The 17,989-nt window shown below is 46.4% G+C and overlaps 1 protein-coding gene across 4 annotated transcripts in view; it reads right to left on the minus strand.

Moving 5' to 3' along the window:
• The window catches only part of BDNF (brain derived neurotrophic factor), a 40,210-nt gene that overhangs the window by 16,087 nt on the left and 6,134 nt on the right, over nt 1-17,989 (minus strand). The window contains exon 1 of one of the 4 annotated variants that reach the window (XM_074543764.1): nt 5,847-5,988. The exons of 2 other annotated variants lie outside the window; for them this stretch is intronic. Coding sequence is in view for 1 of the 2 variants with exons in the window: in XM_005492323.4 (XP_005492380.1) it covers nt 4,972-4,974 (3 nt within the window). In the remaining variant the exon portion in view is untranslated. Of the gene's footprint in view, nt 1-4,971; nt 5,111-5,846; nt 5,989-17,989 lie in introns of those variants that run through there. One more of the 4 variants, XM_005492323.4, reaches the window with a different exon arrangement.

Raw genomic sequence — 17,989 nt, forward strand, 5'->3', positions numbered from 1 at the left:
GTTGGCTTTACTAACCCAGCTTTTCAACAAAAATTAGATTTCTTTTCTTCTCAGTGTATCACGTACTGAATCTCTACAAGAGCACCATGGCCAGTGTAAAGATGGATAAACTAAACCACATGGATGCTAGATGTTGCACCAAGCTTAAAAAGTGAATGACTAAGGAATCCAGAGATCAGAACCTTTAATTTCTTGGTCAAGATGAAACAGCATTTCTCCAGGAGCAGTTTTAAAAAAAAACAGGGTTTAGATCACATTAGATAAGGCACAATATGCACACCAGATTAAGCTTAACTCATTTTTAAAATATATATAGTAAAGGATTCTGGGTTGAGTCTTTTACATGCTGAATTAATAAACAGCATAGAACAGCATTTTGCTCAAGGTTTTGCCTAGTTCCATTTTTTTTCCCAGATTCCTCCTGCATTCATGCAAAGCCTACTTGTAACTCAGTGCACACACCGGAAAGGCTGAGGCTGATGTGGAACTCCAGTGAACCAAGAACAGTTTTTCAAACTCCAGTTTGCTCTTACAACTCTCATGCACCCTGATATGGGATAAGCAGTTTGCAGTTGCCTCCTGACTTGTGGCAAATATCCTTGCATCACCGTTTCCCACAGGGGAATTCTGTTCCCTCAGAAGTTTTGAATTAAGCTCTTACCCCAAACCCACTGACAGACTTCAAATATCTTAAGAAATGTAAAAAACCATCACCTGGGAAGTAACACAGTACATGCAATTAATGAGCGGGTCACATTTTCAGGGCGCTGTGAGATGATTTTATCAGCTCCAGGTTTAATTATGTTGGTTTGCTTATTTCAGAAGGCATTTGATAGCTGAGAGCTAGCAGTTAGAAAAGCTCCAAAACATACTGTGTCTCTAAAAGTCAGAAATAACTGAACATGAGATTAGGAGTTCAGGGGGTAAAAAAGGCTCATTGTTTCCCTCTGTAATCAGGAAACAAATTAAGTAGGGAACAGTGCTTTTCTCTCAAATGCAGAGGAAAAACCTGCTATAGCAGTTTGATGTACAAAACAAAAAAACAAGGAGCAGATACTAGTGTATTCCTTGTCGTTAGATTTGAGATAGTAATAAATAGCTACATATTCAACTTAACTTTGATACTTAACTTTTAGATTGAGAAAATTCTCAATCTAGTGAAAGCAGTCTAAAGGCTGCTGAGGTCATACATTTGGGGAAATCACTTTTTAGCTATTCCAGTCCCCAACAAGTAGACTTCAAAGATGGGATAGGGAACAAACCAACCTTCAAATGAACTCAAATCCTTAAATCCTAATTCTACACTGCATATTACTGGTGTAAGCTTTATAAAAGCTATGGAGCCTCAGCAGCAGCTGCACTGAACTCTTATAAATTTGATTTGCAAATACTTCTTTAGGTGCAGTCTAAATTAAATCAGGAAACGCTTTACTGAAAGTGATGCTTCTTTGCTTACCTACCTAAGCCACACAAGGAAGACTGAACAAAACTTAAGTTACCTGCATCACTAGAACAGGATTCACAGGTAATCATCAACTACAGGGCTAAAAAAGTCTGCAGTCATGCACTAAATCTATACTGTGGAGCAAGGGCTGGGATTATTAAGGTGCAGGCTCCCTTGCCAGAGGCAGCCCGAGCACCCTGTGTGGTTCATGCATCTCTAGGTGGCAGCAGCTGCTCAGATTTTGAGATACTGTAAGATGCTTATCTCAAATTTAGCAACCAGTATCCTTCCATCCTCCTAGAATTGCCTTCCCCAACGTGAAATGTGACCCCCTCCCCCATTTCTTCATAATTTATAGTAGTCTGTAGCTGAGTCACAAGGATTTCTGCATTTTCCTAACCAAGTACACAAGAAAAGAACTGAACTGCCAAAGGATTGAGGTAATTAATAGCGTAAAGCATTGAGAGCTTCTAGTCGATCAAAGGACTCAGAGAAACAAATATAAGAACAATCGTGCCTTCTGTTCTCTACAAATGCCACGGCCAGAAATAACTGTCCTAATTAACTGGTTTCAGAAAATGACTTCTCTGAAAAATACAATATTCTTACCAAGGAAAGTATACAACTGCTACAGCCTTATGGCAGTTGTCAGCAGGGCATGAAAAATCACTAAATGAAGTTTCCTTTTGCTTCCTCTGGTTGTGCTTGGTACTCGTCTTTAGACAGCTGGATCTATTCATGGTGCCTAAATGATGCTGTAAGGGGATATTGCAGTACCCCTGGTACCAGTGTCACCAAGAATTACAATCACATCAGGCAGTACCAGCCCAGCCAACCTCTGTTCACTGGTTATAAAGGGCAGGCATTGCACCTGAGATGAGGTTGGCTTTTTAAAATTTTTGGTATGACTGTTGCCTGGTCAGTCATGCCCACAGCATTTCCAGTACTCCAGACAGTTCTGTGCTCACTGTTGTTGTTGAGTGTAGCAGTTGAACTCCACGAGTCCACAGCTGCCTGGCTGTGAGCTCCTGAATGCTGGGAAGGTGAAAAGGCTGAGGCTCACCCTACACTTCACACATAAGACTGTTTGCCCTGTTCCACATGGACAACTCCTGCCAACAGTGTTCCTCCCTGAACTGCTCAGCACCTGGAATTGGTAACATGCAAGTTTAAGGCGCCACGGCAGAGTTGCACAGCAAAATCTGTTATTCATTGTTTGTATTACAAGAGCATTGGTGAGAAAGAGAGATCACCAGAAAGAGCAGACAGGCGAGACTACCTCTGTCTCAAAGAGCCTGCAGCCAAAGGTAAGAGCAGATGGTAGATGGATAAGGAAACAAAGTAGGTAAGATTTGTGAGCTGACAAACAGGGCCACAGCCTACCAGCCCCAGCCCAACTCAGGGACCAGGCAACTCACCCAGTGCTGCTTCCTAATGGGCTATCACAGCACCCAAGGGCTGCCACAGAGCCTTCCCTGCTGGAACTGAAGGCAGTGGGTTGTTGGTTAACAGTTCACTTCAGCAACACACAAAACCAGCTTAGCTTCAGTGCCTTTAAAAGCTTCCTTTTAAAGGGGGTTTACAACTAAGGATTACCAAGAATGCCAGTGTATGAACTGATTTAAGAAATGATTGAGAGTTTCCCAATTAAGCAGCATTTCAGCTATTTAGAAGAAACCAAGTGCTCACAACACACGCTCGAAAACAGGTCAAGACAAGTTGGCAATTAACCTATTAAAAGCACATATCCTTCTCTAGTGGAGCCTCCAACAATTCACACAATGCCTCATGTGAGATTTCTAGTGTAGGCACGGGGCACATTCTTAGAAGAACTTTTCAGCCTTTTATACAAACCAGGAAGGCAGGTATGATAAATACCTTTTTTTTTTTTTTTTAATAGGACCATACTTATTGCACAAGTCACTCACTGGAGTGACTTGTTTCTCCTTTTCATGCAGTGCTTACCCATAGGAGGGTTGAGAGGGTCTCCTTATTCCAAGATTCTTGTGACCTGCTTTTATACATGCATTCCCTGAAAGAATTCTTATCTGAGCAAAATGTGCAGCTTCTGTGTTTTCCTTACAGCAACAGCAGAGTAAGAGTTGCACAAATGCTTCAGCTACAGCAAGGACTTTTTAAGTGCAGCCACTTTCAGCTCAGCACTATCATGTATACAAAGCTTTTAAGCAAAAGCACAGAACCTTATTTTCCCCTATATTTTTTCACATATTAACGAGCCTTTAAAAACCTTCGCATCTGTGCACTACATTCTGTAGTATCCCAGCATATTGCAGTACTTCCCGAGCACTACTGTTACAACATAATGCCTTGCTGCTTAACAGCTTGAAGTTACAATTTTTTTTCAGTTTAGTCCTGCTCTGTCCAAGATAAAAGTCCTTTCCCATCTTCCTCCACCATTATATCTGGATTTATTCAGATGAAATGCTCTTCATCTTTCTGACCTGGTTTACCCTGATTTCACAGCCACATAACAACAGGATCTACCCTGCAGTTCCGGAAAGCAGAGAGCACTTGCCGCACGAACAGAAGGCACACTGCTTACAAATGGGTTTTCCCAGACAAGGTTCAGTGAAGCTGAACATTAGTGGTAGTACTACAGCAGAAAATAGATATGTTCGAGTTGAAGCAGAGGCGCTGCTTTGCTCTGAGACCCAGGTGAGGGACGGCACTCATTCCTGCAGAACATCACCGCCTGTCTTCTCCCTTCCCCGGCTCTGTTTACACAGGCAGTGCCCTGGAACTCTGCTCACAGGAAGCCGCAGCATCCCCCGGCAGCTGCTGCCTCCTCTCACACGCCAAACTACGGGATCCGCAGCGAGCCTGACGCCAAGAGCATCCCCTCTGCTGACGTCCTTCCATCCCCGCACCAACCCTGCAGCTCTCACCTGAGGGCTGGCAGGCAGCAGCCAGCTTTGTAAGCAGAGCCCACGACTGACACAAACACGCTACCCAACACAAAAGAGCAGGCAAGATGATGATCTTCTTACTTAGGACAGCCACTCGTGTTAACAGAGCAAAGTCCTCACTTTTGTGACCAAAAAGCCATTAAAAACTTGGTGCTGTGAAAGTTCCTCCTGCCCACAAGCAGGCGGCTCATTATCCAGCCCTTTGCTCGTATCTATAGACAACCAAGGAAATTCATTTTATCTATTTATCACCATGAATTAAAGATTACAGAAATACTGGCTGAAGAAAAATGTATTGCCAGGATAGATTCTTTGCATTCATTAGAACTGTGTTACTAGAAACATAAATAAGTAATGACTATTGATCTTGCATAACCTCAGAAGAGCAAACTACAATAAACTGAGAGGAAAAGGACAGATCTTAACTGGAATGTACAAACCAAAACACCAACAGCACCTCTTAAAAACAACCAAGCAAAGCAAGCGTGGCCCACAGCTGTGACACCTCACGCTTTTAATCCTAGGGGGAAAAAAGAATAAATCTATGGGACAGCCCAAGGTTCCCAAAGTATTAACTAAACCTCTTCCGAACAAATTTACCATTTAAGCCCAGGGTTTTTTCCTGGGTGCGGGCGTGTCTGAGCCCGATACGAATCCACAGCCGGTGGGTCGAGGCCAGTCGCTGCTCCTTGCCGAGCCCCGACACCTCGGGCCGCTCCGTGCGCGGCCCTGCCTTGCCCGGGGCTGCCGGGGCACCGGGGCTGCCCGCGGTGCTGCACCGGGACGGCCGGAGGAGCGGGCACCCGCGGTACCGGCTCCGGGAGACGGTGCCGGGCATGCTTCGCATTCCAGCGACGGTCCAGCTTCAACAAGTGCATCGCGCCCCTCCCTGACGGCGCCGGGCCCTCCCCGCACCCCGGCTGCTCCGCGCCGCCCGCCCCGCGGCCGGGCCCCGCAGCCGCGCCCCGCCGCCGCTGCTGCCGCCCCACGGCCGGGCCTCGCCGCTCCCCCGTCACAGCCCCGCCGCTGTCTCCCCCCGGCCTCGCCGCTGCCGCCCCCCGGCCCCGCCGCTGCCCCGTCACGGCCGGGCCCCGCCGCCGCCGCGCTCGGAGGGAGGAGGCCGGGCCGCCGCCCCGCCGCGCGCCCGCCGCCAGGGGGCGCGCCCCGCCGCCCGAGGGGCCCCGCCGCGCCCCGCGCCGGGCGCCCGCCGCCGTCGGGGAAGCGCCGCCGGGCCCCGCGTTCCGCCGGCCCCGCGCCGCCGGCACCGCGCTCCCGCTCCCGCCCGCCCCGGCAAAAGCCCCGCCGAGCACCAGCAGCACCGACAGGTGCGGGAACAAAGGGGCGCGGGGCGCGCCGGCCCTCGCCCGCCTTTACCGCTCCCCGACGCCTCTCGCCGGCCGGCGCCCGCCCGGCTCCGCGGCCGCCCGCACCCCCTGCCCCCGGCCCCTTAAGTTTCCCGGCGGGGCGCCGCGTACCTTGTCGTCCACACAAAGCCTGTCCGGGTCCCCTCCGGGAAGTCACATCCTCTCCCGGGCGCCCAGTCCCACCGACCGCCTCCCGCCGCCTCGACAACACAGGCGGCGTCTCAAGTGTCTCATCAAAGCTTTATGAGGGGCGGGAGGGCAGCGCGGCCGGATCCCACACTCCCACCGCTCCGCCGGAGCCTCCCGGCCCAGCCCCGCCGCCTTCTCCTCGCCGAGCGGCTTCGCCCCCGGCCGACGGCTGCGGCGGCCGTAGGCACCGCGCTGCCCCGCTCCGAGTCTCCGCACCGCCTCCCGGCCCCGCCACCGCCCCCGCCCCGCCCGCCCGGCCCCGCTCCGCTCCGCTCCCCCGGCGCTTCCCGAGCGGGGAGCGGGGCGGGGGGGGTGCCGGTCCGCCCGCGGCGGGATATTGGTTTACTCCGCCGGGTATTAAGCAAGCCCAATCCATTTAAATATCGCTCCCGCGCTGACCTCTCCGTAGTCCGCCTATTAAGAATGCAATCAAGATAATAACAGGCATTGCTTATTAATGAGCGCCCCAGGTAACGTTACATCGGTGACTTTCTGCAGGCGCCCAGCGGGAGCTCAGTCCCGGCGGTCCCGAGGCAGCTCTGCCCAGCCCGGCACCGGGATGGGACCGGCACCGGCACCGACAGCGGGGCCGCCCGTCGCACCAGCGCCCGCCGGCGGAGCCGGGCCCAAGCGCGGAGCCCGGGAGTGCCGGGCGGAACGGGCGGCTCGGCTCGTCTCTGCCCGGCTGCCCGCCCGCCCGCGGGGAGCATCCTGTACCCCCTGACAAAAATCTGTTTGGCCATCTCCTCCTCCTCCTCCCGCGCGTGCAGCGAGCACAGTGAATTATTGATAGTGGAAATTGAATGGCGGAGGCAATAATGGTATCCCCTGATTGACCGGCTCCATTTGATCTCGGTAAAGACAGAGGGATGGCACGCTCCGCGCTGGGCTGGGCTGGCCGCGGCCAGCGGGAGCGCACGCGTGTGCCGCCGGCTGGAGCGAGCCGAGCCGAGCCGTGCCGTGCGAGAGGAGCCGGCTTCACCCCCTGCCTGGCATGGGCTCCGGCAGCCTCGCCTCTTCCCTTTCCTCTTCCCTCACAGGCAAAATTGAAAACAGCTGATTTTCAGGAGAAGCTAGCACAACTCTTTCACGAACTGGTTCAAACAACGTATTTTTCCACGCCTCAAACCCTGACTGCCATCTAATTTGCAATTAATGCCAAGGGGCCATTCACTCCATACACTTGTGAAAATTTATTTATCCTAGGAGAAATGTGTGCAACTCATTGCTGCCCTCAGACAGTCTGATTGCCTGTGTGCTTTTGCTATGAAACACCTGCATTTATCAGTAAAGTAAAGAAAATAACCCAGGTGTTTGAAATTCGAGTGCACCTAAGGCCTTCCATATAAATCAGCTTTTAATATATATTAAAGGAAAGATTCCTGGTGGTTAATAACCTTTGCAGCTTTAAGAACTTAAAATAAAATCATGCTTGACTACCACATCACCATCCTTCTTGCACTTGGGGGTTTGGTTTTGCGTGTTTGAACTAAAAATGTCAGCGAGCGTGAAGACAGTTATACCTCTTTTTGTCTCAGTGTTTTCCAGTCCAAATCTATCTAATTTGTGAGAAAGGAGGCATTTTCAAAGCCTTCACTAACAGCCTGGGCCTGAGGAATCACGTCCAGCCCTTGCTGGCTGATGGATAGTCACTAATCCAGGTAGCTCTTCAGGCCAAGTCCTGCTCTGCTATTTCTGTGTTATTCAAATTCTGCCACTGGGGATACATCAACCACTCCTTTCCCCAGTATAAGCTTACAACTCCCAACAACAATGCCGGGTGGATCTTCCAGAGGCATTTCAAACCCGTGGTTGTACCTGGAATCTGCAAAGTTAACGTGTGCATTTTATTTTTCTGTTTTAGCCTTTGCTCCGCAGCACCGTTTAACTTTCCAGGTGTGACTGTGTTAGTGTGGGTACCTGATTTCACCAAGGCAGCCTGCTTTCAGCAGCCCTTTTGCACAGCCACAGAACAGCACAGTTCCAATATTCCGTGTTTATAAGGTGGTGAGTGCAAGTATTTGGATGATCTAGCAGACAAGTTAAACAGCAGCAAGAGAGGCTACTTTAATCAGCTGTAATGTAATACACTGCACACTTGTTATTCCTGAAGGAAAGGCTCTTCTGCTAGGACACCAGGCATGCAGATGAGCAGCAGCAAATATCATGCTTTAGAAACACTGCTGGCTTTTTCTCAGGTGTGAAGGAGAAGGGATATATTCTGAAAAAAATCTGCTTGCAATCAGATTTTTTTTTTTTAATTTTGGAAAGGAAGCATGTTACCGACAGCCTGACAAGTGCTCACTCTGTGGGAAGTGCCTTCAGCTCAGCTCTGCTGAGAACATGAGGACCATTAATTCCATGCAACCATGAAATTCCCACTTTTCTCTGCTACAAAGGTGTTGCCTTTTGCATCAGTGTAGAGATTTTCCCAGGGAAGAGGTGTGGTCAGAGGAGCTGCTGTTTCTTGCTGGTGTAATCAGCCCTTGGAGCATTATTACCAGCCAGTGCTTGATTACTCAGAAAATGAAAAATAGCGTAAATAATGACTTGTTTGGATTTTTACTGCACATGCAAGCTGGGTTCCATATTGTTAAATCAGACCCTGACTTCCAAGAGAATTTTTATGAATGAACTCCCAAAAATTGTGTCTTCAAGGTATTAGTTTGTGAAGCAACTGATAGTCCTGGGGACATGGAGACACTGCTCTGGTTGGAGCTCCACTCCTTAGTCCATAAAATGCACTATAAATTTGGAGGTTACATGAACCATCCCCTTTGGGATTTGTGGGATACATAGGATGCAAAGGTCAGGCATCCTGATGTTTTCTGGGTAGACCCAAAAGGAGTTCTCTCTTGTTGTTTCTCCGATTTGGATTGTACAGATGTCACATGTAAGAGGCTCTTGGAAATAAAGTCACACCACAATTGCATGGGGATGAAAAGGGCAGGCAGATCCTATTCTGATGGTTTCAGATAGTTCAGTGTATCAAGCCTCTTAGTATGCCCACTTTAAGCATTCACTGTGGAACCAAGTGTTTTTTCTATTCATGACTAATTAAAATAATTTTTTGCATACACAAATCCTACTTTGCCATTTTCCAAAGAGCAGCAGGAAAAGAGTATGAGTTGTCAATCAATAAAATGTTGATTTATCCCTGAAGTAATATTGCTTACAGGAGAGTAAGACCATTGCTTTTTGCTGAATTCAATTTAAACTGTAGCATAGGCACTAATGATGCTGTAGATACTATAAAGAAGGAAGCAGAAGCACGCACACCTGGTTTCTGTCTCAGTGGAGGTTTATGCATTATAGTGATTGATGTATGAGGTCCAAATTTACTGATAAACTAATTATATGATAAAGTAGTTTGTGGGGCTCTTAAATTCCCCCATTGCAATTGTAGGAGAAGCAATAAAAAAGTCAATATTTGAAAAGAGTAACATTCATAAAAGGTACATAATTAGACAAAAGGCAGTGGATGATTGAGTCTCCCTTCCCCCAGACTGTCTTTACACTCCCCATTTTATTCACGTAGGATCTTGGCCTGTTTTTGAATGAGAAAAAGGTCAAGAAGCTGTAATTTGGAATTCTTCTCACTTGGCTGTCAGGAAATATAAACTAATCCTGATTACAAAAAGGACAATGCTATTGATGTACTCGGGTTTTGGATGCTACAGGGTTTTCTTCTGTTTAAAATTTTAATTGGCTGAAGTAATTCCTTCTATCATTACAAGCATTTTATATTTGATTATGTTTATTCATGTTTCCTAGTTACCTTTATTTGCTATTTTTTTCACATTAAAGAGATGGAAAATTCATGGAAATAAACTTTTCTCACTCCAGCAATGCTAAGAATTGCAGCGGATTATATACACAAGTTATATACACAGCCAGGGTTGCAGACATGGTGCATTTGTAGGATGACAGGGCCATGATGCTGCTCTGCAATGATTCAGTGGCTGCAGCACACACAAGAGAGCCCCTAGTGCCCCACACCAACATCAGTGCCCTGGAAAAACTTCAGCATCTTTGAGGACCAAAGCCAAATTCTGTGTAACTTTGTAAAATCTTTGTATTTTAGAGGCTTTGACTGAGAGATGAAGAGACAAAGATGGTGGGGGTGACTTCCCCTTGCATTCAGGGGTTGGCCAAGCTGTGGGCACAGCCCCTGCCAGCCCTCAGTGTTGTGTCAATGCCCTGGAGCTGCTGGCTCTTGGGTCTCACCAGCCCAAGGTTTACACTGGTTCAGCCCACAGAGCTGCTGCTGTTCTGCTCTGCAAGCAGCTTGCTGGCTGACCAGAACAGACCCTTACAGTGCCTTAAGTAGTGCAGGGTAGCTGCTCTTAATTTCAAGCATAATTTCACCTTCAGTGAACAGCAGCTCTTGAGAGGCCTCATTTTAGCAGGGAAAGTATTAAGTGAAACAGCAAGGATGGGAATACAAACCCAAAGATCTTAGACTTGGTTTGGTGGCTGCATGTACACACGATAAAGCAGGAAAAGCTACTCTTTGAATCGCAGGCACCAAAACCACAACATTTTTTCTGGAGAAAATACCACTTAATAGCTCAGAATTGTCTCCCTGCAGCTACAGCAAAAGTGATTTTAAAACTCTAACCAACAATTAAAATAATTGTTTTCTTCTCATGTCTGCTAAAGGTATGCCAGCTTCCCATCCCATGGCAGGATCTGTACCCTGAATCTTGTCCCATGCCTTCTAATCAGGGATTTCAGCACAATTTATGTGCATGAAACCATTTCTCTGACAGAGTTCTGTGGTAGGTGCAGATTAGCCTTTTGCAAACAAGGAAATGCATGTGTCTATCACACATCCATCTATTAAGCTGCTCATGAACATACTTGTTTGGTGAGCACGCCAGGTCCGGGTTTGTTCCTCGCCACTGCTCATGTAGCTGTCTCTGCTCTGACATGAAGTGTTGTGGAAATAGAACGTGTGATATGTGGCAATACCACCTGCAGTGACGTGCACACACACCCCAAACCCTCCCCATCCGAACCTCTGGGCTTTTCTTTTGGGGTTTTGCATGATCTCCATGCTCTGCTGGGACAGAGGGACCCCTAAAGCCCACGTGAAGAGCTGAGGGAAGCCAGGAGGGTAACTCACCCTTCCTTCTGACACCTCTCCCATGGCCAGGCTTGCCCCACACTCTGGAGTGCAGGCCAGCTATTAAGGATGATGGCACAGAAAAACAAAAAGTGAGAACAAGAAAAGAAAAAAAAAGTAAGGAGAGAATGAATCCAACCCCGCAGAAACATTAAAAGTTTGGTTTGTCATTTCCTGATGCTCTGACATTCACTAAAGCTGGCAATTCATCTCCTGAGTGTCTCTGCCTTACTGCTGTTGTTTTGGAGGCATTAAACACCCACTACCTGAGCAAAGAGGAAAGTGTCTGGGCTGTGCCCAGGAGTATCAGTGTACCAGGTGTCTGGCGTGCAGTGCCTGAGCCTCCTGCCAACAGCCCAGCCAAGGCTCCAGCCCAGCAGACAGAAAAGAGGGCATGGGACAAGAACAACAAAAATGCACACTCTGAGGGAGCAGCAGACATGGGAAGGGAGAAGAAAATCCCCTCTTCCCCAAAGAGGTTGTGTGTGATTCCTTGGGATGGTGGTAACCTGAGCCAGGTGTGGAAAGGTTAGATGGCTACAGATGCACTCCTGTGACGAATCAGGCCATTGGACCTCTAGGATTAAAGGAGATCAGAAAACTGGTGCTGCACTTGTGGGTGAAAGGTGTTGGGATTGACTCTTCTCTCCTTTCCCCTAAGTATTCAGTGGGTTTCAGTTAGATGCAATATAGTGGATTATTTTTAATATTTAAAGGGATCAGATTCCAAGGGCTTTATAAACTTAGCCAGGCATCTTATCAGAGCAGGTTTATGCCTTAGCAAACCTTGCTCAGTGCATAACTTTGGAGAGCTTATTTTGAGTGGTGCTAAAATTAAGCAAGCCCCAAAATCCCAGGTCCACAGCCTTACAAATGCCCTTTTGCAGCTTATTCCTATTGAAGCCACAAAGATCTCCTCTGGCATCATGCTCTGCCTTGGCCAGGTGCAGCAGCTCAGCGATACTGCCCGAGGGTGATGGGCGATAAGGGATCTGCAAGCAGCTGGGGAGGGGAGGGAAGGTGCAGGTGGAGCTTGGCACCAGGGCCAGGGGCTGTCCCGGGGTGCCCACCACCCACGGGGTCCCACTCTGCCAGGGGCTGGCAGGAGGGATCCTCCTTGGGTACACAGAAATCCTTGGGAATGCAAAGCATGTGTAAACATTAAATAGTTCTGCTGGCTCTCCTGCCCTTCAGGACTTTCAGATTAACATATTTTATGCTGCACTTAGATGGTTGTCTTCCTCTTTCCGAAGGGGTTAAGGTACTTTGGCTCCATCCTTTTTCAAAGCAGAGACACACCAATGCTTTAAACAAGCTGATGTGTTTAAAAATAAATTCAGGATATTTTTTCTTTAAATAGCTTATTGAGCTATTTCACCTAAGAAACAAAACATAAGAGTTCAAAACATTTTCCATGTTACATTTTCTATGTTAACCACCTAAAGCATTAAAGAGAGAAATACCTGCAAAACAATAGATATTTTTGTTAATTGCAAACTAAAATTATCAATGCAGCAACAGGCATTAAAGAGAGTCCTCAAAATGAAGCTCAGACCTCATTAGGTTCTCCTCCTCCAGTCACTGTGACTTGTGGCTCAAGAAACAAGTGCTGAATTAGTCACATTAAAGCAAAAGTTTCCCTTGACTGAAACATTTCATTTGTGTGGTGTAATTTCTGCATGTTGAATACTTGGGATTGTTATTCCTTGGGTAATTTAATGGCTGGGAGCACGTTGTGTGTTGCATTCCCCTCTGGAGATCAATGTGTCTGTCCAGGAATTCTCATTTGTCCAAGTGAAAGGAATGGTCTGCTCATCCATGGCAGAGGGGTGCTGCTCCCCCACTCCTCGGGGCGTGCTAATACACAAAAAAGGCAACAAAGAAGGTGCAGTCCTCACTTCCTCTGTCCTCCCACTGCAGCACCCAGCTCCAAGGAGCAGGAATTGCACAGGGGCTCTTATTAACTCTGCACTGGCCAGGTGAAATTGTTTCACTGACTTGCATGGCAGAATTGCTTTAAATAGTGCCAGTACAGCTGGAGTTTTGGTACTACTATTAAAACACAATTTTCCTGTTCACTGGCACAGCATGGGAGTAGTTGGATGCATGGCTGGTTCTCTCTCTACAGCATGTGATGTGCTCAGACCATCATTTCCAGATGCAGAGAGAGGGGAACAAAGCCCAGGTGGATGTATGGCTACTTGGGAATTCACAAATCCTGAAATATCGACCCACAAAATCAATACAAATTTTAAGCTATTTTAAAATAACTTTCCTCACATTCCACAACATTTCTCAAATGGGGAAACACATTGATTTCTCTGCCCAGCCTGCTCAAGGTCAGGATGGCTTTTGAAGGGTGGGCACACCCAGCAGTGGAGACAGGGCCACCACCACAAATCTCATTTGAATATAATCTGAAGCAATCCTGCATTCTGATGCTCAAAGGCCCTGTATTTTTAGTATTTAAGGCCCTGTTGGATATCAAAGACTCAAAGAATACCCAAGTAAAATTTACCCCTGGCTTTGGCGAGACATTTAGTGGGGCCTTGGTGGTTCAGGACTTGTGCCATTAGAGTATAAACTCATAAACAACATAATATATGTTTATTTTCTGGACAATGTTTATTTTTCACATAGTTTATACATCTGGGAGGTAAATGCTTACAAGGGAATGTTTTAAACACCTCTTTGTATTTCATTAGCTGGCTGTTTAATCTGCTATAATTTATTGTAAATTGCAGTTGTACTATATGGCCTCATGGTGCCTTTACTTATTTGAACATAAACACCACTGAAGTCAGCAGGAATGCAAAGTTTTTAAATCAGAAGGGAGCCAAATGCTTGGTTTTCAGCAAGGACTTTGCACCAAGGCATTAAACCCCTTATTTTAGACTTTTGTTATGTTTCAGTTTGATGCTTTCCCCTGCTATGTGCTCCAAGCAGAATCATTTTCCCTTCCAGGCATGTATAGCTCCTTCCCCTTTGGTTTCTTAATTTGGGTTAGATCCCGTAATATGAAAAATATACTCAGATATTGCACCTAGAGCACATTGATGAGACCTAAAGAGCTCTTCTGTGAAGGGAATTAAGATCAAAAAGAATGTGGAATTTAAATATTCAACATTTCTTCTTGGATATGAAACAGAAAAATTGTTTTGATGCAAAAGTTCTTGTGACAGAATACGTTACTTAGACTCTGAGACCATATTAGGATAAAATGCCTTTTTTATATAGGAATTGCACTCCTTCATATGGAAATTATGACATTTTGTCTATTACCTCTTACTACAAATGTTTAAAGGATCTGTTAAAAATATTCTTTTAAGAAGTTGTATCAAGATAAAAGAAAGTAAATAAGAGCCAGTACAATTTTCAGGCTTATTTCTGATTAGTTTCTTGATTTAGACCCCATTTGCTGCCAGAAAATTTCATCAGCTACCAGAGCTGGGGAAGCATGTAGCTGACACCACAGTTCACTTTGCAGTTGGGGTTTGCTGTGCTTTTGCCAGACCCTCACCCTGGCAGAAAAGGAACATTAATTACATAAATTAATGTTAATTCCATGAACTGATGGGCTTACAGAGATGCAGGAAAAAGGGCTCAGCCTGAGTGCTGACACAAATGAAAGACAAGCAGATGAAATACCCATTCTCATGGTCTGACTAACTGCTGCTGGACCTTCATCTACATTTAGCTGATGGATTTTTAACTGACCACTCATCTTTCCTAACACCCCACGAAAAGCATGGACTGGGAGGGTGGTGGGCACCTTCCCCCAGCAAGGCTTCAAGTAGAGGGGGCAGGACACTTGCAGATGGCTGAGGGATTGCCGGATTGCCTGTTGGGAAGGCAAAGGAAAGGGAAGGGCCTTCACCCTGTGCTCTTCCACGCCAGGCAAGACTCAGTGCTGTTCCTTTTCCATCCAAGCACTGCTCCCCCAGTGTGGGAGGGCTCCAGCCAGGACTCCAGCACTTTCCACCACTTCTGCTTGCCTTTCCCACACCTCCTCTCTGGCAGAGCCCCATGGGAGTGCCAGGAGCCCTGCAGGAAGGATCTGAGGCCAGTGAGAGCCCCAGGCAGCTGCCAGGGTCTCTGGAGACTCAGGAGCTGAGCAGGAACACAGCTTTGGTCCTGCCCTGCTGCTCTTGGGCAGGCTGATGCATCCAAAGAAAATAATTTGGAAAGGTCCATCATGGGATGCATCACACCCATCAGCCATTTCAGAGACTTTCTCTGTCAGGAGACACTGAATTTGCACTCTGCATCCTTTCTCCTGGCCTGAAGGCCTCACATCAGTCTGAATTTCTTCCCTCTTTGTCCCTACCGAAAATGAGTAGGAAATTCTGGCCACTCCAAATGAACTTCCTAGGTTTTTTTTTTCTTAGGGACTTAGCCTTCTTGTCAGATGTTTTGGCTTCCTTAAAATTTGGGAGCCAGCAGAATTTTCTTAAGGGACTGCTGCAGAAATACTTTGATGGGAAAGTAGATGATAAAAATAACTATTAGGTGCCAAAGGCAGTGGACTGGGAATTAAAAGCTCTTCTGAAGTCAGAGACATTTGTGTCTTTAAAAGAGCTCAGAAAAAGAGGTGCGAAAAGCTATGAGCATGGCTGGACAGCTGACTGAGTCCAGGTGAAGGATTTGGGAGAGGAAAACAACAGGTGGTGGGCAGGAAGGGCCAGAGAATCAGATCTGCCTGGGGAATAGCCTGTGGATAGAGTGACTGGTGCAGGAGCAAACACAGAAAGAAAAGAGGTGAAACTAGGATTAAACTTTACCTCCTGCTACCACAAAGATCTTCGTGAAAGACTTATGCACAGCAACTAAACCCCTCAAAAACAAAAACTAGGGAAAAATCCTAGAATGAAGTACTTGTTCCCTCAGAAGAGGATGAGAACAAAACCTGTGACACAGGTTATTCATGCCACTTTTAAAAAGTGTTCAAAAACAGTGATCAGTGATGAGCGTGCTGCAAGCACTTAAAATATCTCAGTAAACAAACCAAATTTGGGGCACAAAAAGGCATTAATATGGAAAATACTGTAAAATTCATTCTCTGTGGATGACCAATAGACACAGTAGGTTTTTTTCCCTCTGATGCAATAAGTTTTTAGCAATATAGTAAAGGCTATCACACTTCAGGCTACAGCAAGGGATTGGTGCAGTAGCAAAAGACATTTGAGATGTATCAGCATCCACTGGAAAATTTCAAACCTAGAATTTAGCCTCATTTAAAAACTGCTAAATCTTTCTGTTTTCTTGGTCAATACTATATTATCAGCTATCTGTTCACAAAATTCAGTCAAATACTCTCTCAGATGGTTTTACAGACTTTTGGCAGGTGTGAGTGAACATGTATTTTACAGAGCAAACCAACACATGAGCAGCTCCAGCCTCTTGACCTCTGCTCATGTCTCTTGCTTCATCTCATTCTCAGTAGAGTTGGTTGGGTTTCAAAAGGTATTTGCTATCAGAAAACAGCTGCCTTTTTTTTTTTCCTTTCCTTTGGTAGCCACCTGTTTACCTGAAATCCATTAAATCCATTGTCTTTTCATGATATTGTTTGGCTTTGAATCTGAATATTTTATCAAATGTCATTGTCAGATTATTGAGGATAGCTTTAGACAGAAGTACTGAAAGCCTCTTTGAATACTCTGTTAAACAATAGAGAACTCAGTTTGTGCTGAAAAAATACTGGAAAAAAAATTAATTTTGAAATGTCAAATATTTTCCCAGCTCCGTCTGCTTTGACAATGTGTGGCCTTTTCTGATTCCTGAGAGGAAATCTGAATGGGAGCTAAGTGACAGATGCAGAACTGCTTGCGGGCCACCATACAACCTCCTCCTCCTGCTGCTGTTTCAAGGGGTGAAACACGTAAAAGGATAAAGAAACCTGAATGCAGGATCAGGGCTGACGTCAATATTTTGACATTTCCATGGCTGTACAGGTTTAGTGGCTCTAATATTAGAATAATACACTACAAGAGGTAGCATGTGAAGCTGTACTGCTATGCCTTAACTTGAGCAGTAACCATCTAAACAGCCTCCATCGTTCTCTTCCCATTCTCAAATGTTTCTTAAAAACATATCCTTCAGATAAAAGGTTGTGAGCTTTGTTGTTGGGTTTTGCTCTGGTTTAAATTGGTGGCATATTTCCCCTCACTCAGTGCTCAGGGGGGAGCTTGGTCCCACCTCTGCATGGCTGCTGGACAAATGGAGGTGGAGGAGCTGGGAGGATCTGCCACGCAGCACACGAGCTGCACAGGAGCTTGGCTTTGCTGTGGCTCATCCAAGGAACCAACCTGGCTGCTCCTCCCTGCTGTGTGCCTCTGGGGAGCACAAACACACACAGAGAAAGGCAGCCCCCTTTCACAGACACTGCCTATGTGCCACTTCTACTCTTGCCAAACAGATGAGAGAAAAGTTTATCCTGAAGCCTTCCCACTGCCAGGGTCTCTTCCACCTCAGCATGCCTCACCCATTTTTTTTAACTGCTTCAATTTGCAGCTTACCATTTGTTATAATAATGTAGTCTAGTGAGAAGCTTTTGGCCCCATAAACTTTGGACATAATTTTAACTGTGTCAGCTTTAAAAAGTCAGTATCTGCCTCATCAAAGGGCAATCATGTCCAATGTGGGTGTCTCTGTCAATTGTGTTCTGAACTGCAGCAATAATCCAACCAAACCGTGCAAAGATCTTTTCTACACCCACATTTCTTAATTATCATCATGAGACTGAGGTAACTGAGACCAGATCTATAATGTTTTCTGGATGTCAAAATGCCCACACACCTTCTGTAATCCTTGTGCTACCAGCCCCCTTTCATATTGCTTTTAGCTGGTCCATCTAATTATCTACTACCATAACTTTTTACTGCATTATTCCCAAATCCCACAAAGGCTCTGTTTAACAAAGAAGAAACAACTGGTCTGA

Source organism: Zonotrichia albicollis, chromosome 6, assembly GCF_047830755.1.
Source record: "Zonotrichia albicollis isolate bZonAlb1 chromosome 6, bZonAlb1.hap1, whole genome shotgun sequence".
NCBI classification, from domain to species: Eukaryota; Metazoa; Chordata; class Aves; order Passeriformes; family Passerellidae; genus Zonotrichia; species Zonotrichia albicollis.